Source organism: Bubalus bubalis, chromosome 12 (assembly GCF_019923935.1).
Source record: "Bubalus bubalis isolate 160015118507 breed Murrah chromosome 12, NDDB_SH_1, whole genome shotgun sequence".
Classification (NCBI taxonomy): domain Eukaryota; kingdom Metazoa; phylum Chordata; class Mammalia; order Artiodactyla; family Bovidae; genus Bubalus; species Bubalus bubalis.
In genome coordinates, this window is record NC_059168.1 from 86,271,244 (window position 1) to 86,294,821 (window position 23,578).

The 23,578-nt window shown below is 43.0% G+C and overlaps 1 protein-coding gene across 1 annotated transcript; it reads left to right on the top strand.

The window, feature by feature from the left end:
- Window positions 1-618: 618 nt before the first annotated feature.
- PDIA6 (protein disulfide isomerase family A member 6) lies at window positions 619-23,447 on the top strand. Its single transcript, XM_006073766.3, has 13 exons — window positions 619-773; window positions 5,733-5,874; window positions 9,434-9,491; window positions 9,938-10,064; window positions 12,355-12,461; window positions 14,628-14,758; window positions 15,160-15,274; window positions 16,011-16,151; window positions 16,913-16,997; window positions 17,119-17,191; window positions 21,339-21,497; window positions 22,230-22,326; window positions 22,945-23,447. Exons 1-13 carry the CDS (start codon window positions 755-757, stop codon window positions 23,011-23,013), a joined length of 1,323 nt encoding a protein of 440 aa, XP_006073828.2. The 5' UTR covers window positions 619-754; the 3' UTR covers window positions 23,014-23,447.
- Window positions 23,448-23,578: the final 131 nt, after the last annotated feature.

The window sequence follows — 23,578 nt, forward strand, 5'->3', positions numbered from 1 at the left end:
CCGACAGGATTTCCACAGAGAACTGAGGGCCTGTCTGTGAAAAACTTTGCAGTCTTGTGCCCTGGTCGTGGGAACTTTTAAAGTAATTCAACAAAATGAATACTTGTTGAATTGTGTTCTATACAGTGTGTGCTTAGCAAGTGTTTTTTTATAACTGAATACTTGTTCAGGCACAACGAGTGAAAAAAATTAATATGTCATTTTTAGTAAGGTCGTAGATGCGCTGATGGCCCAAAGAAACTTTTACTCCCTGGGGACAAAGAGGGTGACGGGTGGAGGATTAGGGGGGTGGAGGGAAGCAAGGGATGAAGGAAGGAAAGGGACTGGTTAGAAGCGAGTGGGGAAAAGACAGAACCGTAAGGATCCGAGAGAAAAACAATACTAACTACTTTACTCCCAAAAAGAACAAGTACGGAAAAGCAGGGTTGTGGGTACGTGAGGCACAAGGGTGGGGGGCGGGGCGGACAGCTGGTCTGCCCCGCCCTCCAGCGAGTCCCTCCTTCCGCCCATCACCCCGCCCCCGCAAAAACCCAAACCGGTAACCTCTACCCGGCCGCCTCTCATTGGCTATGCAAATGAACGAAGTCTGCCCGGACCAATAAGCCGCGGCCACGGCTTGGCGAGCGTCTTCCGGCCCGCCTCTGCCGCCCCGCCCCGCGCTTACCTCGCGAGCCGAGGGCGGTACGAGGGGCGGCGGGGGCGCGGCGCGGCGGTGAGGCGGCTGCTGGCGTGTGTGGCGGCGCGGGCGCTCAGCATGGCTCGCCTGGTGCTTGGTAGGCTTGGGCCTCCTCGTCCGGGAGGCCGGGGGGTGAGGTGAGGGGAACAGCCTGAGAGGCCCGGGGAGCAAGCGGGCGCCTGGCCTTGCCCGGGCCCCGCGCTGGCGAGGAGGGTCGCGGGCCGGGTCCTCGCGGAGAATGCCGCAGAGGCAGCCCCGGCGGCGGTGGGGGAGCTCCGCGAGCTGAGACTGTCCTTGACCCGAGCTTCCCCTCCCCTGCCCCCACCCTGCGCTGGCCCTCCAGCAGACGTGTGGGGCGCGCGGGAAGGTGAGGGAGCCCTTGGCGGGGGGCGACCGCATCCCACCTGGGCTGGGGTTGGGGGTGGAGCGTGTGCGCGAGGGAGCCCCGAGGCTGATCGCGAACCCGGGGCGCTGGGGACGGCCCCGAGCCGGGGTCCGAGTGCCGGACGCCGGGCTCTTGTGAAGGGGCGGGCGGGGTGTGAGCGAAGGCCGGGAGCTGCGATCGAGCCCCCCGAGACCGACTATGGCTCGTCCCTGACCGTGGCTGGGTATTGGGATGGGGGTGGGGCACCTGGAAGGGGGACCTTGTTCTGGGCCTCGAGTGTTCGGGGGGAGTCACAGGCTCCTCATACTGCAGCTTGCCCTCACCACTTGTTTTATGGAATTCCCACTTGTAAAAAACCTGAAATATCAAAACCCAGTCCTGAAATCGATCAGAAGTTTCCTTCAAAGGCACCATACCTTCTTAAGGCGGGTTTCACGATGTAAGAGCACTTTAGATGTGATTGAACTTTTCAGAACTAAATCGAACCCAGACTACGGTAAATGTCTTAGCGACTTCAGTAGTGAGATGGAGGATCCCCTTCCTTCCCTGGGCCCTCTTGGTCCCAATCAAGGCGCTGTAACAGTGGGTACCTGAGCACGCTGGTCCAGAGAGCAAGGTATGAGTCCCAGCCTCGGTCCCCCGAATCTACTATCTGGGTGACTGGGAGCTAGTTACTTAACCACTCTGGGCTTGTACTCCCTAGCGTTGTTCTCGGGATTAAGGAGTTTGTATATATATATATTTACACCTAAAGAGAGAAAGCAAGATAGAAATATTTGCCATATTACTGTAGAGATAATAGATGAGGAGCGAAGAACTTAGTTTCTGTTTAGTTGCCTGCAAGTGAATTCAGACAGGGCTCTGAAAGCATCTATGATTCTTTCAGTTGACTCATTATTTTAAGGTAGTCAGCCTTTTGGGGCGCCCTCTAGGTTTCTAGATGACTTTTTTGGGACCATGTACTCTTGCTAGCAGGTGAGGTACAGAGAGGTTACTAATGTAGATTTATAGCATCCTTAACTACTGTTGGGGAATAATGGGAGGCCACAGATGGCAAAACCATCTGCTCACAAAGCTTCTAGATACTTGGATGTTCCAATTTCCCATTGGTGCTCGTTATCAGTGAGTGGAATGACCATGTAAATATTAGAAACAGATCATTATCGATCAACATTGACCTACTCTTATCATTTTAAGTGGCCCGAGTGTTTTTGTAGGAGGTAGTTACTGACTGCTGTTATTGCTGTTGGGTTTTGTACACCTTTTAATGCTTTTGGAGTAGCATGTTTGATTTCCTTTTGACCCTACTAGGTCTTACTGCCTCTTAAAGAATTTAGTTATTGAACCTTTATCAAGACATTTCCACTGATACCCATTATAGTGGGAGGGTGCTCTTGTGAGATCCAGGCCACTTTATAGAAAGTTACAAAAGTCCAGCACCATTACTAGAGGGAAAAAAAGCTGAAGTTTATGTTATATTGAGTGTCATTAGGCATGCCTATCTTCCTACCACATTCCTGAGGTGAACAATTAAACAAAATCACTGTTTATAGGATGTTTTAATGACTGTTTCACTCATTAATGACTCCAACCTTCTTGGAACAGCATGAAGAGGAGAGTGCCTTCTTCACTGTTCCTCCCGATTGACAGGAGAAGAGAAAGAACCCGATTCCCCTGCATGGTCTGTAGAACGCCCCTTCTGGGGTTTACTCCTGCAGGGTCCAGTCCTTTGGTTAAAATTTGGGGATGGGTACCTAGTTACTCTTTAGTTATGTGGCCTTAGGCAAGTTACCTTTTCTGTGTTTCCATTTCCTGGGCTAAAAATGGGCATGATGACACATACCACGTAGAGTAAATGAGTTAACGGTATGTAGTGTCTTATAAGTGTTATTCTTAGTTGAGATGTCAATTTTTGGAGGCTAGTTGAACAGATACATATATCACAATGGTAGCCATACCCCATCTCCCTTGTAAGATTTTTTCTTAGGGAAATAATCAAATTTATTTGAGAATAAATAGAATTTTTAGCATTAGCCTCTTACTAGAAAAAAATATGGAAACCATCGAATTATGTCAGTAGTGGATTAGGAACATGATACAGCCATTAAAAATGGTTACATGGGGGCTACTTAGTAGAAAACGTATTTTATTTTGAGTGAAAAAGGTTACAAAAAGGAATGTATAATAAGATGACATTTATATAAAATTTTAAATCTCTGTATGATGTAGAGAGATGTCAGCTACAATATCTACCAAAATATTAGTAATTCATTCTAAGCAGGACTGTTGATAGTTTTTTTTCTTGCTTTTTTTATTTTTGAAAATTTTGCAAGGAGCTCAATATATTGAATAAATAACAATTCATACAGGTTTTTTTCTTTAAAGAAGATAAATATATTTAAAATCCATAGAAGATTTTCCAAGACCAGTTTTATTCTCAAGCTTACTGACAATTAGGATGGTCTCTACTTAGGTTCTTGATTTACTTGCTTTAGTGAATGTGTCCATCTCTGATCTTTTCTGCAGCAAAGAAAAGATTATTAAGTGGCACCACCCAGTAGAAATATAATGCTAAATTTATGTGGTAACTTAAAATTTTCTGGTAGCCATATTTAAAAGACAAAAAGAAGTCGGTGAGATTAATTTTAATATATATTTATTTATCCATTATATCTAAAATATCTCGAGGAAATCAATATCAGAAATACTGAGATAATTTGCTCTTTTCCCCATCAAGTCTTTGAGATTCAGTGTGCTTTTTATACCTCCAGCACGCCTCCCTTTGGGGTAGCCCCATGTGGCTAGTGGCTGCTGTATTGACCTGCAGTTATAAAGGGAGCCTCTCTTTGGTTGGCTTGACCTCCGTCCACACTCACCCTTCCCCACCTCTTGAAATGGAAGAGGAGTTCATCCTGTGGCAAGATACCCCTCTCTCTGACTCTGGGTTTACTCCCCTCCTCGTAATTCAGGCATTTTGTTCCATTATTCCCTGTAGTAGTCTCTGCTGCTCCACATATTTCTTCCCTTCATGCTCATATCACTCCCATCCTTGAAAAGAAAACTTCCTTTTATCCCACATTGACTTGGTGTCTCCTGCTCTTTATAAGAAACCTATTTTAAAAGATACTGTATTATTGTCACCAGCTTGTTCCCTCCTGCTTTCTCTAACCTTGTGCAGCCTTACTGCTGCTTACTTTCGCTTCTCTACCACGACTGCCCAGGGCCCCTGGGGACCTCTCTGTCATTATATATCCAGTAGGCAGTTTTCAGCCGTGGCTTCTTGACCTCCCGGTAGCCTTTGTTACTGTAGTTCATTTCATCTTGCCCTCGGTTTATGTGAAACCACTCTCCTGATAATTCTCCATCCCCTGTTCACATTGCAGCCAGAAGACTCTATAGAAAGCAAATCTGATCATACCCATTGCATGATAACCTTTAGAGGCATCACATCACTGTTAGTAGAGTTTGCAGTGAAGTTCCTACAATGTGGTAGAGTTCACGGTGAAGTTCCTACAGGGCTAGTCGTATTTGTAATTCAGATGCGGTGTTCTCAAGCAGTGTGATTGATATTAATGGCCATGGCATACTAAACCTTTTTATCTTGAGAACTGAAAAGACAACATGGTTTAATTGATAGAGCTTGAAAATAGGAGTCAGAGCTGCTCCACCAGTTTTAGGTGTGGCTGTAGATGGGCCATTTAATCTCTATCTGCCTGTGTTTCCAAAATCAGGATGATTCTCACGTTCTAGTTAGTAGTGCTGTGAAAAATCAAGTGGATCCAATGTATTTGAAAGCGATTTGAAAATTCAGAATGTCTTAGTGGAGGATTGAGCAATAGAACAATTGACATCAGTATGCACTCCTTCTTGAAGTTTACCACTGGGTTATTTAAAAAGTTCCATGTGAAATCTAAATCCTGTCTACAAAGTAAGCATATGAAATTGTGACTAAGGTGGCATATGAGTAGCCAGAGAAATATATTTGGTCCACAGTGTGGCTAAATTGTTAACAATGAGGTAGACTGTCTGCCCTCCCTTTGTCAGTTCAGGTGAACATTCAGAGCTCATCCAGCAGCGCTGTGAGTGCCTGATGGATGATATGCCATGGATAACGTTAGTAGCAAGAAAGATGCTTAAAAAAAGATCATCGTCCCTAAGAGAGTCACAGTCTGGTCGAAGAGTCAAATAATTATTTTTCCCGTCAAAAAGCTTTTAATAAAAATAGCATGCTAATAATGCATTTGAATAACGCAAGAAATAGTGAGTGGATTATCCAGGGTTTCAGAGTTGGATGGAACGTCCCAGTTTTTCAGCACCCTTGCCCAGAAGATGGCAGTAATAGCCCTGCCTCGTAGAGTGTGGTTGTACAGAATGAAGGTGTTAGCATAGGGAAAGCACCAAGAATAGTATTTAAATCTGTTCCCAACACAGCTCCAAGAGATGAGGGTGTGGGCCTTCTGTTCCCTTCTTGTTTAGCACTGCCCCAGAGAGAGTAAAATCCCAGGAGCTCCAACAGTAGCCAGGCTGAAAGTGGGGGAGTGGAGGAAGGAGGGGGCTAGGAGAGAGCTGACCCAAGCTGTCCTCTGTGTGAAAGGCCTGGGTTAGTTGAAAAGAACTTTTCCAGTCAGAGCGTGAACCCTGCTATTGATGGTACGTTTCTTGTCATTCCAGGTCTGATGAGCTGTACCCTCTTCATAACAGTTAATGGTCTGTATTCGTCTAGTGATGATGTAATTGAATTAACCCCCTCAAACTTCAACCGAGAAGTTATTCAGAGTGACAGTTTGTGGCTTGTAGAGTTTTATGCTCCGTGGTAAGTAGTTATGAAATAGTTGTCAGTTGAACCATCTTGTTTACCTAATTTACTGATGGTTTAAAAGAGGTAGAGGACATATCCAGGTAATGCTAATGAAAAGAAGTCTCATAATGGTAAAAAGTAAAAGACATAAGAGGGAAAAAGTTGATTGATTCTTACAGGGTGCAGAGTTTGAGTCAGTTACGGAAAAATGCTGGAAGTAGCTAATAGTTGCAAGAAAGAAGGAATTTTAGGAAGACACACTTAGCTGGTCTTTAGGACAATGTAAGTGGGCTGAAGATAAATTCTTCTCTTGCTTTGCATCTACTTCTGGGGGGAAAAAAGAAACCTTCTGCAGTGAAGATACAACTGTGCAAGTCACTTAAATGTGGGCTTTTTTTTTTCCCCCAACAAATTTGTACTCCATTGTTACACGATTCGCTGTGGTTGAATCCGTGGATACAGGGGGCTGACTAGAAAGTTACATGTGGATTTTCGACTGCAGCAGGTCAGCAGCACCTGTAACTCTCCTTATTCAAGGGTCATCTACACAGTCAAAATACACAGTATTGCACTGCTCATTTATGTAGTTAAAATACTTACTGAAAACAAAACCAAAGCCCCAACAAATAAACGTGTGGAAACAGATCAGTGGAATCAGTGCAGAATAGGCATGAGACTGTCACTGCTACAAACTGCAGGTGACAAGCGCCTGGAGGAGGTGGAGCACCACCAGCTGTATCTGAGGCGCGCTGGGCGCTGACTGGAGGTCCAGAGTCCTCGGAGAGGCAGGGCAGCGAGTGGGATTCGTGCAGACCGTCCTTGCGCTGGCACTTTTTAGGCAATGCCTGATGAAAGGTTTTCCTTTATTGCTTTTCAGTTTTTTCTTTGGAAAAAGAAAACAGTTTTAGAAACTTAGTACCAGTTCAGTGTAGCAAATCATGGTAAAATCCTTTACTTTAAAAGTTTATGTTACTACATTATGAAAATACTGTTCATCTTCATACCTTTTTTTTTTTATTCCTTTTGTTTTTCTTTGTTATCCAAATAAGAATTCTGTATAGGTTTGTTCATTCATTTTAGTAAAGGTACAAATGGCAGTTCTACAGGCTTAATACTGTTGAATGCCTTTGTATGCAGCTTTTACAAGTTTGATATTTTTTGTCATTTATGGCATTAGTAATTTACCTTGCTTTGGGGGAGCTGCAGTATATGAAAATATACCTCATTTCAAAACAAAACCAGTCAGCATGCTTGAGAAGGTTCTGGATCAAGTAGTTAATTATTATTGTTAACTGGCAAAGTTTTGCTTCATAGTGTCCTGGATGAGAGAATGTCTCATTAGAGAGTGTGCTTTTAACTTCTCAGTGTGTTTGAACTTTGGCAGCTTGGTGAAGACTATGAGTTCCTCCTTAGAATAAAAGTTTTACATGCATAGAATAAAAGCTATGGGATCACAAAGGAAACCTGAAATATTGGAATAAGATTATTAAACTATCAAAGTAAATCTTGATATGGTTTTGTAGTCCTCATTTACAGAGACTATAAATACCAAGGTCCAGCAGCAGATTTTAACAGCTGCTAAGCTGCATCAGCCGTGTCCGACTCTGTGCAACCCTACAAACGGCAGCCCACCAGGCTCCCCCATCCCTGGGATTCTCCAGTCAAGAACACTGGAGTGGGTTGCCATTTCCTTCTCCAATGCATGAAAGTGAAAAGTGAACGTGAATTCGCTCAGTCGTGTCCGACTCTTAGCGACCCCATGGACTGCAGCCCACCAGGCTCCTCCGTCCCTGGGATTTTCCAGGCAAGAGTACTGGAGTGTGGTGCCATTGCCTTCTCCGATTTTAACAGCTAGCTACCATAATTCCGAAATGGTGATGAACGTAAATGATGTTGAAAGAAACTTGCACCAACTATAGTGGTGGTGAGAAAACAGCTGTGATTTTTATTTTTGACAGAGTCACAAGTACTAACCCACTATGATATGTTATTACTGTTTATTGAAAGAAATCCTAAATTTTAATTATAAGTTAATGAAAATAGAGGATTTCCCCCCCATCAAAGCTTACAGAGCCCTTAAGTTTTTGTCCACTAGCCCTTTGGAGATCCGTGGACCCCAGTGAAAAACCCCTGAGTTATAGGGTATGCTGCTATATTTATATTTGTGGCATTTTGATCTGTCTTTATATTGCTTAACATTGAAATTACAGGGTGTATGTACTCTGACAATCTCTGATTTAAGTCCTTCCTTCATTAGAACAAATTGAAATTAAAGAGGCACAAAGCCCTGTAAAATTTTGACTCCTCGATTTCCAAGTAGCTTACCTGAATAGCAAAATGTACTGTGTAGGGAGTGGGTAGAATCAGCATTTCAGGGCACTTCGCTAAAAGATCTTGACTTCTAAACTATTGGGTTATGCTTAGGCCCCCATGGGAGGTGATGTTACATACTGACTAAGAGCGTGGGGTCTGGAGCCAGGAAGACTGTCGGGCAGCTCCGTCACTGGGTGACATTGGAAGGGTTTCTTACCTTCTCAGGCTCTGTTTCATCATCTGTAGAATGAAAATGACCACAAAGCCTGCCTGCAGGGTGGCTGTGCTGATGAAATGAAATCCTGTGTGAAGAACGCGCTTCATGGTCCTGGCACGTGCATTGGCTCATTAGGTGCTTAGAGACCTAATTAGAAGAAAATTGACTGTTTAAAAAAGGAAATAGTCACCTGTAGTTAAACTAGCTATGCTGTCTTCATACATGGGCATTATACAGGGATGAAAATACAGCTGCCTGTAACCTGGATGACTGATAGGTTTTTGTATATATAATTTTTTTTAAAGCACTTGTCTGTGTGTTACATTTCACAGTAATTTTTCCCAACTAGTACCTAAAAGATGAAGAGTATTTTTCCTTGTGTGTCTCTGTCCCACTCTTGTTCTTTTAACACCACCTTGTGGTGTCAAGGCTTTTCACTCCTTAGCCTTACTGACTTGAGATTGCATGTGCATTTTAACTCCACAAGCTGCCATGGGAGCTACAGAACATTAAGACGCAGGCCCCACAGATCCAGGCTCTGAAACAGTCGTATCATCTATAAAGATGAAAATTCTGGACTATATCGGGGCTATCAAACCTTAATAGATTGAAGAATCACTAGTGGGACTCATTAAAGACAGGTTCCTGAACCCCTTCTCTAGGAACTCTGATTCCTTGGGGTCTCAGAATCTGCATTTTGCTTAGCATAGAACTCAGACCACACTTGAGGCACACTCGGCAAGGTAAACACTGATGTTCCCCCTCAGGGATGGAGTTACAAATGATAGTATTTGTTTAAACTGTTTAAATATAATTTAACTCAGCAGTAATTTGGAAGGTTTTTTATTATGATTTAAAAAAAAAAAAGATCATAGTGAAATCACAACAGTGAGCTCCTTCTGGTCACCAGTCATGTCTTTTTTTAGTGCTGTTCTCCCTGCAAGCCCCCACCCTCAGTCCATGGCACTCAGGAGATCACTGGGGAGTGTTTCTCGAATTGGAATCAAAGACTGACTGTTTCCTTGTGTTTTCATCCCCTGCAAGGTGTGGCCACTGCCAGAGGTTAACACCAGAATGGAAGAAAGCAGCAACTGCCTTGAAAGTGAGTTTCTGGGATGTTCGTGTTCACCTGTGTATGTTGAAATAAGTTTAAGCAAATGGGCTTAATGTACAGTAGGAGGTCAGTTTGCATGTTGAAGCCCAGTACTCTTGTTCTGCTTCCAAGATTATGTAGGGAACAAGGGGATACTGTACATTCTAATTTTGTCTTGTCCATTTTCGTTAATTCTGTTTCTCAGTGAAGTGGCATAATTGTGCTTAGTCGGGCTATTTCTGGGAGCAGCTGAGTTTCCTCACAGGCTGACTCACCTGTTGTCCAGCCCTCCATTTAGGATTGATTTCCCAGGCTACAGCTGTCATCAATTCTGTTGGCAAATAGGACCCTGCCCTTTATTATCTCCTCTCTGAGTTTGCATCATCAGATGATGGGTTCTTGTGGAGTCTGCTCTGGTTGAAAGAAAAACAGGTATTCCTTCTGTGTTTCCCCAGGATGTTGTCAAAGTTGGTGCAGTTGACGCAGACAAACATCAGTCCCTAGGGGGTCAGTATGGTGTTCAGGGATTTCCTACCATTAAGATTTTTGGATCCAACAAAAACAAACCAGAAGATTATCAGGGTAAGAACTTTTCCTAATTACTTCATGCCCTTGGTTGGAATTTTAATGAGAGGGTAGGACCAGATAGAGAACCTGGGATTCTGTAACCTGTTGGCCCTGCTGCCTGCAAGTTTCTCACCTGCCTTGTGCCTGAATTTCCTGATCTGTAATTTCCTGCATCATCTGAGTTGCTCAGAGATTAAACGTGTCAAACAGGTGAGAGGTTTTTTTTTATTATTATTGCTTATGCTAGCTTAGACCACATGGCCTTAGCAATGATAGAGTAGTGATGTTTTGTGCTTCCCTCTTTCTCGTTAGTTTTTTTTTTAAAAAAATACTAGTTACTCAATATTTTATCTGGAGAAGGAAATGACAGACCACCCCAGTATTCTTGCCTGGGGAATCTCATGAACAGAGGAACCTCACGGACTACAGTCCATGGGGTCGCAAAGAGTTGAACACAACTTAGCAACTAAACAACAAGAAGATATTTTACTCATTACTTACTATTTAATAAGTTTCTATAATTATATAGTATTTTTAAAGATCTGCAAGTGTTTTCTTGCTCCAATTGCTCATCCCTTCACTGTTAGGAGTTCGAGCATAAGACTGGGAAAAGAAAGCCCTGTAACTGGAAAGTCATTTTGAACTGTTGATATTACCATGGAGTGTTTTGCCCATGAATCTTCAAGTCTTGTAAATATATATAGTATTTGAATTATTGAAGCTATTATTTAGTCTTTTAAACTGTTGATAATGAAGGAGTCCTGCATGTTCTCCTTTTTATAGATGAGGTAGTTATATCTGCTGTAAGGTACTGAAGCAGCTGGAGAGGACTCTGGCTCCAGACTGTCAAGACTTAAATGTTACTTTAGTCAGCTGTTCTTTTATAGAGTCGCCTGTTATTTAAGATGTCACAAATAGGTATCCTATTGAAGATAGCTCTAAAACTCCATAAAACAAAGTTTCAATTTTCTTAGTAAACACCTGCTTTTCTGCTTTGGAATATAATTTTTTAATTTTGCTAATTTGTGAAAATTGAATGTTTAGAGCAGGGGTTAGCATTTGGTCTGCTGCTTGTTTTTGTAAATAAGTTTTCAAAACACTCATGCTTTTTCACTGGTGTTGTCTATGGCTACTTCCACAGTAAGACAGCAGAGTCAAGTGGCTACAACAAGCAGTGTGGCCTGCAAAGCCAAAAATAATGACTGTTTGATCTTCTGCAGGAAGCATTTGCTCGCCTTTGGTCAAGAATGAGAAAACCCTCTCTTTATCCCTAGTGTATTTCTTGATTTTCTGTACTTCTAGGTAGAGATTTTTGGGAGGGGCACTGACTCAGAAAGTGGGCTGTCTGCAGTAGATAAGGAGCAGAAGGCTGTTTTTATGTTGAGGTCTGCCTGCCTGCCTATCTTAGTAATCGGCATGCTTGGTCACTACATCTCAGCCAGGATGTAGTAGACGATGATCTGAACACACTCTTGAGTGCTGCTGTGCTGTATTTTCTTTCTAATGTCAGGTCTGAAGTGTTAGAAGTCTTTATCTCTTCCTGGGCAGTTTGATTGGAAAACTCTAATAAAGAAGAAAGAAAAAACTTTCTGAAGAGATTTTATTAGTTTTGCCTTTGAACTCTGATAATTTCAAGGCATATATTGTCCATTTTCTTCTGAGTAAATCAAGAGTCTCCTGACTTGTTCTTGAGCACATAGCTTTTGGTAAACGTCTCAAGGCTGTTGTCACTGTTGTAAATACAGGGATTGAAATTAAGAGCAAGTTCAGCTACAGAACCTCAAAGCCCAGAATAACTGTGTTTTAAACAAGGTAGAAGGAAGTAGGTTGCTTTCCAGTTTCTTAGCTTCAGATGCCTCGTATCCTCCTTTGTCCAGTCCTTTCTGTCCATTAATCTCATTTAAATAGTTTTTTCCATTCCCCTCATTTGGTACTTTGTGTTTAGAAATTTATCCTGCTCTGTTAACTAGATAACCTTTTTCATCTGTGTACATGTTACACATTCAGTAGACATTGCAGTGAACTATTCTCAATAGTAGATGGTATTTGAGGGTGAACGGAATGTCCTTGTTCACACTAATAACCTAAAACTGAAGAAGAGGAATTAGTTTTCCCAGGGTAAAGTTTAAGCAGGAAATGACATCCTAGAAGAAATTGGTCCTGTCTTAAAGACACTCGAGTTGTTAGGTCTATTTGAACACCAGATGAAGCTGACAGACATGTCTGTTCCAGTCTTTAGCTAGCATCAGATATAGACACTCAGCCTGCCCACTGCTCTTCACCTGATGCCCCTGTCTCCCTGCAGGTGGCAGAACTGGTGAAGCCATCGTGGACGCTGCCCTCAGTGCTCTACGCCAGCTTGTGAAAGACCGCCTTGGCGGCCGGGGCAGTGGCTACAGCTCTGGAAAACAAGTAAGGCTCTGTATAATGTCAGTTTTTAACGTGTGTCACGATCTTGAAGCCTGATTGTAAACTGGGCATGAAAGTGAAAGTCGCTCAGTTGTGTCCAGCTCTTGGCAAGCCCATACATTAGTGGGCTTGGAATTCCATGGAATTCCCCAGGCCAGAATACTGGAGTGGGTAGTTGTTCCCTTCTCCAGGGGATCTTCCCAACCCAGAGATCGAACCCAGGTCTCCCGCATTGCGAGCGGATTCTTTACCAGCTGAGCCACCAAGGAAACTCTGCAAAGAAGATGATTATTTTTAAAAGTGGTTTAAATTGGTGGACTTTGAGTTTGAAAAATAATAATAATAAGAGGAGGTTGAGTCAAGTGACTGCAGAGGGAGTCAGAGCTGCTCATGTGGCCCCCTGAGGTCTCTGCTTCTTGGGGCGTCCACCACAGCTGAGCTGCAGGCCAAGAACCAGGCCCCGCAATGGCTTCCTTAGCCCTGGGCCTAAGTAGAAGAGTTTGGAAGACAGCAAGAGAGAAAGAACTTCAGGCCCCAGAAGCTGAACTCTGGCCTCCATGGTGTTTGTAGTTCCAAAGTGGTGAGAGGGAGATATGCTCTTGTCCAGGTCAACTTTGGGCAAACACGGATGAAATTTGGATGGCCTCTTGGCCTGTGTCTGGGGCAGTCAGGCTGAAATCCCTGGACGTTTTATTCATACATAATTGGATAGAGAGCCAAGGTGGTACTAGTGGTCAAGAATGCCTGCCAGTGCAGGAGACATAAGAGATGTTGGTTCAATCCGTAAGTCAGGAAGATATCCTGGAGTAGGAAATGGCAACCTACTCCAGTATTCTTCCCTGGAAAATCCCATGGACAGAGAAGCAAGCCTGCTGGGGCCAGAAAGAGTCAGACACAACTGAGCATGCGTGCACACCACACATACACAGCTGGATAGGGAAGAAGATTCCTGTTCTCTAGATGGATATATTAGATCTCCTTGTATGAAATGTGGATTTTAACCATGATGTACTTATGTTTTTGTGAAAAGGCATTGAATTCTTCCTGATACATGCAGGCACATCTCATTGTATTGCACTTCTCAAATCATTGCATTTTTTACAAAGTGAAGATTTATGGCAACCCTGCATCAAGCAAGTCTGTCGGTGCCATTTTTTCAATAGCGTTTGCTCATCCTGTCACATTTTGGTAATTCTTGGAGTATTTCAAAAGTTTTTTGTTATAATTATGGTGATCTATGATCTTTGATGTTGCTATTACAAAGAAATTATGACTTGCTAGAGACTCAAATGAGGGTTAGCATTTTTTAGCACTAACATATTTTTGAATTAAGATATTTATTGTCTTTTAGACATAATGCTATTACACACTGAATAGACTACGGTATGAAAATTATAGGCTACAATATAGTGTGAACATAACTTTTATGTGCACCAGGAAACCCAAGAAATTCATGAGTTGCTTTATTGCGATGCTTGCTTTACTGCAGTGGTCTGGAACCAAATCAACAGGATCTCCAAGGTCTGCCTGCACACATAATAAAAACAGCCCTTCATTCCTAGGAGACCAGTAAGAGTAGCTTCTTTATACAGACCTAGCTTACCAGAGATTTCATGCCTTTTATCTCAAACTTAAGACATTTAATGAGCACAGGTTGTCTTTCCAACACGGATGGCTTTTCGTCCCGGCAACAGAAAGCATTATACCAATTCTGACTGCTTTATAGGTTTAGTATTAAAGAAGATGCTTTGAAAAGATAAGAGGGTTAAGTGTTGTTTTTAGCTTTCTCAAGTAGTAGGGACTTTATCTGAACTGTAGGTATCCAGGATGAACCAGTGTGGTTCTGAATGAGAACAATGTTACTAAGGTGGTTCTGTGAGCCACGCTGGGGTTTCTCTTAATGAAGGTAGCAAAAATAGAGTTCAGGTGCACGTTACATGTGATACTCAGTGTACTGGTAATTCTTTGAAAGTAAATACTGTTTGCCAGGTAAAAAGAATAATAATACTAAGGAATGTTCCCTATCTGAGTAAAATAGTTTTCACTTGAAAGAAGAATTCAAAACTTTATTAAGATGTAGAATTGATTATTGCTATATGTATATTTAGAATGGTGATAGTGTTCTTTTTGGCCAAGTTGTAACCTAAGGTTTAATGTCACAAATGACAGGGCAGAGGTGACAGTTCAAGTAAGAAGGACGTGATTGAGCTGACAGATGACAACTTTGACAAGAATGTCCTTGACAGTGAAGATGTTTGGATGGTTGAGTTTTATGCTCCCTGGTGTGGACACTGCAAAAAGTAAGTGCTTTGTACCAGATACGTTTTTAAGTCATAGTGCTTTTAGTCTGTTCACTTGGCTCACTTCTGAAGAGCTGAATCAGGTCATAGGTGATCCCCAAGATGTTCTCCCCCAAAGTTCCGGCTCTATGTGAATGTTAACCCTCAGCATTTGTGCCAGGTGTTTCCTCTGTCATGTTTTCAGAGATGAGCAGGGAGCTGGCATCCAGGTTGGGAGGGGCATGATGGATGAAGGATGGGGAAGTCAAGGTGGGAGGGTGGGGCGTCAAAGCTTTCATAAAGCTGCACACGGAGTGTTTCCCAAGTGTGATTTCACTGGACTGGATGGAAATGTGCGCAGCAGTTAAAGTATGTGTGCCTAGAGTTGGCATACCTTTTAAAGTGCAGGGTGTTTTCTGTAGCCTAGAGCCAGAATGGGCCGCGGCCGCTACAGAGGTGAAAGAGCAAACGAAAGGCAAAGTGAAACTCGCAGCTGTGGATGCCACTGGGAACCAGGTTCTCGCCAGCCGATACGGGGTGAGTGTGCTTGGGAGGCTGGTTTCTCTGTGAAACACGCTGCTTTCAACTGTCACTCCATCGTGTATTCCTGGCCTCCCTAGGAGGTGGGAGGGGAATTTAGCCATTTTGTAATGAAGAAATGAATTCATTCACTATCTTAACCAGTAAATCTGGGACTCAAGACTGTTGAGGTTTCTTGGTTTTGCTTTCAGCATTGCACTGCCTATGGGCTTAATGTGACCCCAGGCTTTCACAGGTTACTCATACAGCTTCTGAAGTTGGTCCCTTTGTTCTCGAGCACATATATTACTATATTGATGTATGTCCAGCGTTTGAATAAGATTTGGCTAAGCCTGGCAGTGAGACTGTTAATATCCCCTGACTAATAGACCATGCTGCCCCTTAGACACTGATGCAGACCAGGGAGTGTTTTTGTTACGTTAAATTACCTATAAAGTAGTTTGAGCCATAAAGATCATCTTACTTATTATTAAATATTAATTTGATTTCTACTCTGATATTTTATTTTGGGGGCTTCCCTGGTAGCTCAGTAGTAAAGAATTCACCTGCCAATGCAGGAGATGCAGGTTTGATCCCTGGGTTGGGAAGATCTCCTGGAGGAGGAAATGACAACCTACTCTAGTATTTTTGCCTGGGAAATACCACAGAGCCCAGTGGGCTACAGTCCATGGGGGTCGCAAAGAGTCAGACATGACTTTGCAACAAACAGCAACAAAATTTTAATTTTTAATAGATTAGGGGATTCCCTACAATCAAGATATTTCAGAAAGGTGAGTCTCCTGTGGATTACGACGGGGGACGCACGAGATCCGACATTGTTTCCCGGGCCCTCGATCTGTTTTCTGATAACGCTCCACCTCCTGAGCTGCTTGAGGTAAACCTTTTCATCTCCTGTAGTAAGGAGAGCTTTTCCAGTCTGATGAAAGACCACACTAAAGAAGTAAAGACATTTTCTGTCTTTGCCAGTTAGCTCTTTCTCTTTTTTAAATTGTTCTCTTCAGAGTGTTTTTGTACTTTCAGATGGGGAGAACTTGTCTTGTAAATTGGCAGCTTTTCATAACTTTCAGTACGAAAGTAATTGCACTGTAAGCAAAAGGTACCTTCGCTTCATTAAAATTAAATCCAGTCTTTCATTTATCATTCTCAAAATAATAGCTAACATTTATTGAGCACCTGGCCATGTGATGAGCACTGTTCCTTTATGTAGATTTTTCTCATTTAATTCTCCTATGAACACTTACAGGTGGATACCGTTTTTATCTCCATTTTGCATATGGGGAAGAAGCAAAGAAAGCCTCAAATCCATGAGAATATATAATACATGTTAATGTCTTTCTTACCTGTATAAACGACTAAACGTCAGAGCGAGGCTGTGCCCAGGCATCCTGATTTCAGAGACCATGTGTGCATACAAATGGCTCACCCCCACTGCAGATAGATGGCTAAGAGATAAAAACAGAATTCTCGTTTGTGTTTCTGTAGCACACACAGGAAGTATTATTTGGGAAGAGCCTTATCTAGCTCTTGAATTACTTTGCTCTTCAATAAGCATGACGGTGACCAGTCTGTTCAAGCAGACCTGTGGGTTCTGTGTCACATGGTCTTCCAACACCCATTGTGTTCTGGGCCCCGCAGATCATCAACGAGGACGTCGCCAAGAAGACGTGTGAGGAACATCAGCTCTGCGTCGTGGCCGTGCTGCCCCACATTCTTGACACGGGTATGGCCAATGGGGGCTCGCTCTCCATTAGTTCTGTGCTGCCTGCTCTGAGAACACTTAATGGAATTACTTTACCAACTCATTTCTTTTTACCTGTAAAATCTTTGTCTGTTTAAATCAGGAGCTGCAGGCAGAAATTCTTACTTGGAAGTTCTTCTGAAGTTGGCGGACAAATACAAGAAGAAAATGTGGGGGTGAGTTATCAAACTGTCCCAGGATCATTTGGAAAGGAGAGTGTAGTGCTGCCTGAAAGTGGTTCCCTCGGTGTTTCCTGTAGTCTGTGTTCCTCTGCTCACGTTGGTGTGTTTTTTGCTGTTCGTTGCTAAGTCGCATCCAACTTTGATCCCATGGACTGCAGTATGCCAGTCTTCCCTGTCCTTTGCCATCTCTCAGAGTTTGCTCAAACTCATGGCCATCAAGTCAGTGATGCCATCCAACCATCTCATCCTCTGTCATCCCCTTCTCCGCCTGCCTTCAGTCTTTCCCAGCATCAGGGTCTTTTCAGTGAGTCAGCTCTTCACATTAGGTGGCCAGGGTATTGGAAATTCACCTTCAGCATCAGTCCTTCCAATGAGTATTGAGGGTTGATTTCCTTTAGGATTGGCTGGTTTGATCTCCTTGCTGTCCAAGGAACTCTGAAGAATCTTCTCCAGCACCACAGTTTGAAAGCATCAGTTCTTTGGCACTCAGCCTTCTTTTGGTCCAACTCTCACATCTACATGACTACTGGAAAAAAACATAGCTTTGACAATATGGAATTTTTGTCAGCGAAGTGGTATCTCTCTTTTTTAATATACTGTCTAAGTTTGTCCTAGTTTTCCTTCCAAGGAGCAAGCGTCCTTTAATTTCATGGCTGAAGTCACATTTCACAGTGATTTTGGAGCCCAAGAAGATAAAATCTGTCACTGTTTACACTTTAAAGTGATGGGACCAGATGCCATGATCTTAAGTTTTTTGAATATTGAGTTTCAAGGTAGCGTTTTCACTCTTCTCTTTTACCCTCATCAAGAGGCTCTTTGGTTCCTCTTCACTTTCTGCCATTAAGAGTGGTATCTTAGGTATCTCCCTATCTAATGTTGATACTTCTTGCAATCTTGATTCCATCTTGGGATTCATCTAGCCGGCATTTCACATGATATACTTTGTGTTTAAGTTAAAGAAGCAGGGTGACAATATACAGCCTTGACATACTCCTTTCCTAATTTTGAAGCAGTCCTTTGTTCCATGTCTGGTCCTCACTGTTGCTTCTTACCTGCATACAAGTTTCTCAGGAGGCAGGTAAGGTGATCTGGTATTCCCATCTCTTTGAGAATTTTCCACAGTTTGTTGTGATCCACACAGTCAAAGGCTTTAATGTAGTCAATGAAGCAGAGGAAGTCCCTTGCTTTTTCTGTGATCCAACAGATGTTGGCAGTTTGATCTCTGGTTCTTCTGCCTTTTCCAAATCCAGCTGGTACGTGTGGAAGTTCTCGGTTCATGTACTGCCAAAGTCTGCCTGTGAAGGATTTTGAACATGACATTGGTGGCATGTGAAATGAGCACAGTTGTATGATGATTTGAACATTCTTTGTCACTGCCTTTTTTGGGATTGAAATGAAGACTGACCTTTTCTAGTCGTGTGGCCACTGCTGAGTTTTCCAAATTTGCTGGCATATTAAGTGCATCACTTTCACAGCATCATCTTTTAGGATTTGAAATAGCTCAGCTGGAATTCCATCATCTCCACTAGCTTTGTTCATAGTGATGCTTCCTAAGGCCCACTTGACTTCACACTCCAGGATGCCTGGCTCTAGATGAATGACCATACCCTTGTGGTTATCCAGGTCATTAAGGTTTTGTATAGTTCTTCTGTGTATTCGTGCCACATTGTCTTCATTCTGTTAGGTTCTTGCTGTTTCTGTCCTTTATTGTGCCCATCATTGTATGAAATATTCCCTTGGTATGTCCAGTTTTCTTCAAGAGATCTCTAGTCTTTCTCATTCTATTGTTTTCCTCTATTTCTTTGCAGTCTTCACTTAAGAAGGCTTTTTATCTCCCCCTTGCTATTCTCTGGAACTCTGCATTCAGTTGGGTTGTCTTTCCCTTTCTTCCTTGTCTTTTGCTTTGCTTCTTTTCTCAGCTATTTGTAAAGTCTCCTGAGACAATCACTTTGCCTTCTTGCATTTCTTTTTCTTAGGGATGGTCTTGGTCATCACCTTCTGTACAGTATTATATAGTACCTCCATCCATAATTCTTCAGGCACTCTGTCTACCAGATCTGATCTCTTGCATCTGTTCATCACCTCCACTGTATAATCATAAGTGATTTGGTTTAGATCATAGCCAAATGGCCTGGTGGTTTTCCCTACTTTCTTCAGTTTAAGTCTGAATTTTGTAATAAGGAGCTCATAATCTGAGCCAGTCCCTTCCAGTCTTGTTTTTGCTGACTGTATAGAGCTTCTCCATCTTTGGCCGCAAAGAAGACGATCAGTCTAATTTTGGTATTGACTATCTGGTGATGTCCATGTGTAGAGTTGTCTCTTGTGTTGTTGGAATGGGGTGTTTGCCATGACCAGTGTATTCTGACAAAACTGTTAGCCTTTGCCCTGCTTCAGTTTGTACTTCAAGGCCAAACTTGCCTGTTACTCCAGGTATCTCTTGACTTCCTACTTTTGCATTCCAATCCCCTGTGATGAAAAGGACATCTTTTTTGGGTGTTAGTTCTAGAAGGTTTTGTAGGTCTTTGTAGAACTGGTCCACTTCAGCTTCTTTGGCATTAGTGGTTAAGGCATAGACTTGGATTACTGTGATGTTGAATGATTTGCCTTGGAAATGAACCAACATCCTTCTGTTGTTTTTGAGATTGCATCCAAGTACTGCATTTTGAACTCTCTTGTTGACTATGATGGCTACTCCATTTCTTCTAAGGGGTCCTTGCCCATAGTAGTAGATATAATGTCATCTGAATTAAATTCACCCATTCCAGTCCATTTTAGTTCACTGATTCCTAAGATGGTTGATGTTCACTCTTGCCATCTCCTGCTTGACTGCATCCAGTTTACCTTGATTCATGGACCTAACACTCCAGGTGCCTATGCAATATTGTTCTTTATAGCATCAGACTCTACTTTCACCACCAGACACATCCACAACTGAGTATTGTTTCCACTTTGGCCCAGCCTCTTCATTCCTTCTGGAGCTATTTCTCCTCTCATCCCTGGTAGCATATTGGACACCTGCTGACCTGAGGGGCTCATCTTCCAGTGTTTTTTTAGTATATAAAAATAATTACCACCTAGGAAGAAACAAATCAACGCAAGTATCTTATTTTGTACCATGGTACACTTTTTCTTATAGGAATCATGTTCTAATGGTGGTTGGAGTCCTCGGCTAGCAAGCAAAAACAATTAGTAACAGAGCTGAATTCTAAATTCTAGCACAGCCTTGAAGGCTAGATAAAGACAGAAATAGAGGCATGTTTCTTTATCCTCTTCTGTGTGAGGGCCGGATGTTGGCAAATGTTTAGACCAAAGCTCGTCTCTTGTTTCCACTGTATAATCTTTCTGTTCTATGTACTCCGTCTCCGCTGCTGTCCCAGGTATCATGTGGATACAGGTCTCACACAGAGGCCTTGCACACCCTCTCTTAGTTTTGCGTGTGCTTGCAGGAGGCCGTGTGCCCAGGTTCCTTGCCCTTCACCCTTGTATGAGTAGAGGGAGCTGACTGTGGGCAGCCTTCTCATTGCAGTGGCTTTTCTTGTTGGGGAGCACGAGCCCTAGGGACATGGGCTTCAGTGGTTGCAGCATGTAGACTCAGTAGTTGTGACAATGGGCATAGTTGCTCTGTGGCATGTGGTATCTTCCCGTACCAGGGATTGAACCTGTGTTCATTGGCAGGCAGATTCTTATCTACTGTGCTACCCAGGAAGTCTGGTTGAGCATTTTTTACATGTGTGAATTATGACATATCCTTAACTTTTTTTTTTTAAAGAAAGTTGTTACGTGCCCAAAGAACATCAGTAACCCCAAATGATACTGATAGGATTTCAGGTAACAGAGAAAATTCATCAGGTTTATTGGACAGTAATTTGGGGACTGGGAGGAGAAACGGTCCTGTAGGTAGACCAGTCCATTTAGGGTTAGGGTGTAGCAAACAGGAGAGGAACCAAGGTTACTTAGGAGCACATCTGGAACATGTTATTTAAAAAACTCATCTTTAGTTTTTAATTTTTTTTTTTCTATACCCATCTCATTCTGTAAATGATTTGATGTGTAATCTTTTGCTCTTTAATTAATGTCTGCTAATAGGGTTCTAATTAATTCAAAAGGGATCTTTACCCTAAAAATCAATCCACTTTTCTAGGTGGCTGTGGACAGAAGCTGGAGCCCAATCTGAACTAGAGAACGCGCTGGGGATTGGAGGGTTTGGCTACCCTGCTATGGCAGCTATTAACGCACGCAAGATGAAATTTGCTCTCCTAAAGGGATCGTTCAGTGAGCAAGGCATTAATGAGTTTCTCAGGTAACGTCTTCCTTCTTTGAGTTGTTTTTGTTTTGTCAAACTGTTTACTTGGTTCTTTTGTGGTAATGGTTCCAAACTAGATTATGCTAGAGTATGCAATAAGTAGAGTAATTTTCTCTTTCACATTTCAGAGCATAAATGTACATAAATTAGAGCTTTGGAATCATCTTCCTGTGCAATGGAAGTCTTTTACTTAGCAAGTGGTCCTACCGCCTCTCTCCTCTCGGGCCCCTTTGCATCCTGTGCACTTGGCATTGAGCCATCCTGGGTACCAGCCTGCATGAGTCTGGTACCCACGGGGTCTGACTGACTGTGCTGAAGCCCTCTGTTCTGCCCATACAGCAGTTCAGGGAATGGTGGGAAAGTGACTCCCTGGCCCAGAACTTGGAGAGTGGCCGCACTTGAGAAACCTTGGGCTCTAAAGTTAGTGTGGAATTTTGTTAATCAAGTATTATTCTGGTCTAACCCATGTCTATATCAACTTTGATCATTTTCTCTTACTTGTATTTTGGCAAGATATGTTTGTGCTGTTTTTCAAATTACTGGTAGTAACGGGCTTTTATCTGCCGCCAAAGCCTTCCTCAGGAATTGCATTATATTGTCATACAGTGACATTGTTGTCCCTGATGGAAAAGATAGTTCGTGAAGTACTTCTCAGGAGCAAAGAGTAGTTTCTTCACTGGCACCAACTGTTCATTGTTAACACACATCTTCTCCTCATCTTCCCCTCAGGGAGCTATCTTTTGGGCGTGGATCTACGGCGCCTGTAGGTGGTGGTGCTTTCCCCACCATCAGCACCAGGGAGCCCTGGGATGGCAAGGATGGCGAGGTGAGTCCTGAGGGCAGCTGAGCCATGAGCAGGACTCGGGGCTTCCGTCCTGCCTCTGACTTTCCCGACCCAGCTTTGCTGCTTGTGACCCAAGACCCCTCCCTCAGACCTGAACTTTGACATGAGCCTAGCCTTGAAGTGTCAGTTTCTCGGGCCTGTAGGCCCTTCATCCCATCCTCCCTGTCGTTGGGTGCAGCACTGGATGTTCATGACTGAAACAGCCAGAGAAATTCACTGAGGTTGCTTTCCCACATTTAACCTGGAATTCAGTAACTTTGAGACAAGTGCAAAATTCAGGCTTTGAAATTAAATATATTCCAGTACATTTCTGCCCATCCTCCACAAAGGACAAGTTAAATCACTGATAGTTTTCTCTCTGTATTGATAGGCAGGGTTAAAAGCAGGAGCTGGGTGAGCAGAAGCTGTTGTGCTCAGAGCACTGCTGGAAGTGTACTGCTCTGTGACGTGAGATGTCAGACTTCAGCGTCATCCTCCCTGTGGTTCTACATAGACCTTGCAGGGCCTGACCATGTGAAGTGAGACGTCAGACTTCAGGGTCGCCTGCCTGTGGCTCTGTGTAGACCCTGCAGGGCCTGACCGTGGTTTTCTGTCCCACAGCTTCCTGTGGAAGATGACATTGACCTGAGTGACGTGGAGCTGGACGACCTGGAGAAAGATGAATTGTGAGAGGCTCCGCAAAGACTTCAGCTTTCTTTTCTTGGGAGCAGATTTTCCTGTGGTGAAGGAACGTCCTTTCCAGTCCAAGGAACCTACCAGTGGCCTTTTTAACCAAGAAGTAACCCTTGACTGGTCTTTTGAAAACACTGCAGCAGTGAACTTGTGCGTCTCAAGAAAACAATGAAAAATTCTATGAATTGTCGTAGCCAGTGAAATGAGTTGTATCCTGTCAAGTAATATTTTGAAGAAAACGGATGGGCTGTTGAAGCGTTTTTCCCTCCCTCTGACTTGCTGCTTGGATGTTCTTGGAGGCTGTTTCTTACATACAGGTTTTTTAATGTGACCCTTTTCATTTGAATATTAATAGCTTTTTTCCATTAAAGAATAAAACAATATTTTGGACAATGCCAATAAATGTATGAAATCAGTGTCCACATGGTAAATTCAGAGTGCGGTGTTTAGCCTGTACATTAATATTGTGAAGGGACAACCTTGACGTCTGTCCTCCCTATAACCTGCGGCTCACTTGACACCGTCTGGATGCCTGCTGCCACACAGGTCTTACCTGTGACCC

Excerpts from the sequence above, each read along its gene's own strand:
- PDIA6 (XM_006073766.3), top strand. Across the intron at positions 9,492-9,937 it reads AAGCAGCAACTGCCTTGAAA|GATGTTGTCAAAGTTGGTGC; the intron begins GTGAGTTTCTGG and ends GTGTTTCCCCAG. Across the intron at positions 16,998-17,118 it reads GCCCCACATTCTTGACACGG|GAGCTGCAGGCAGAAATTCT; the intron begins GTATGGCCAATG and ends TGTTTAAATCAG.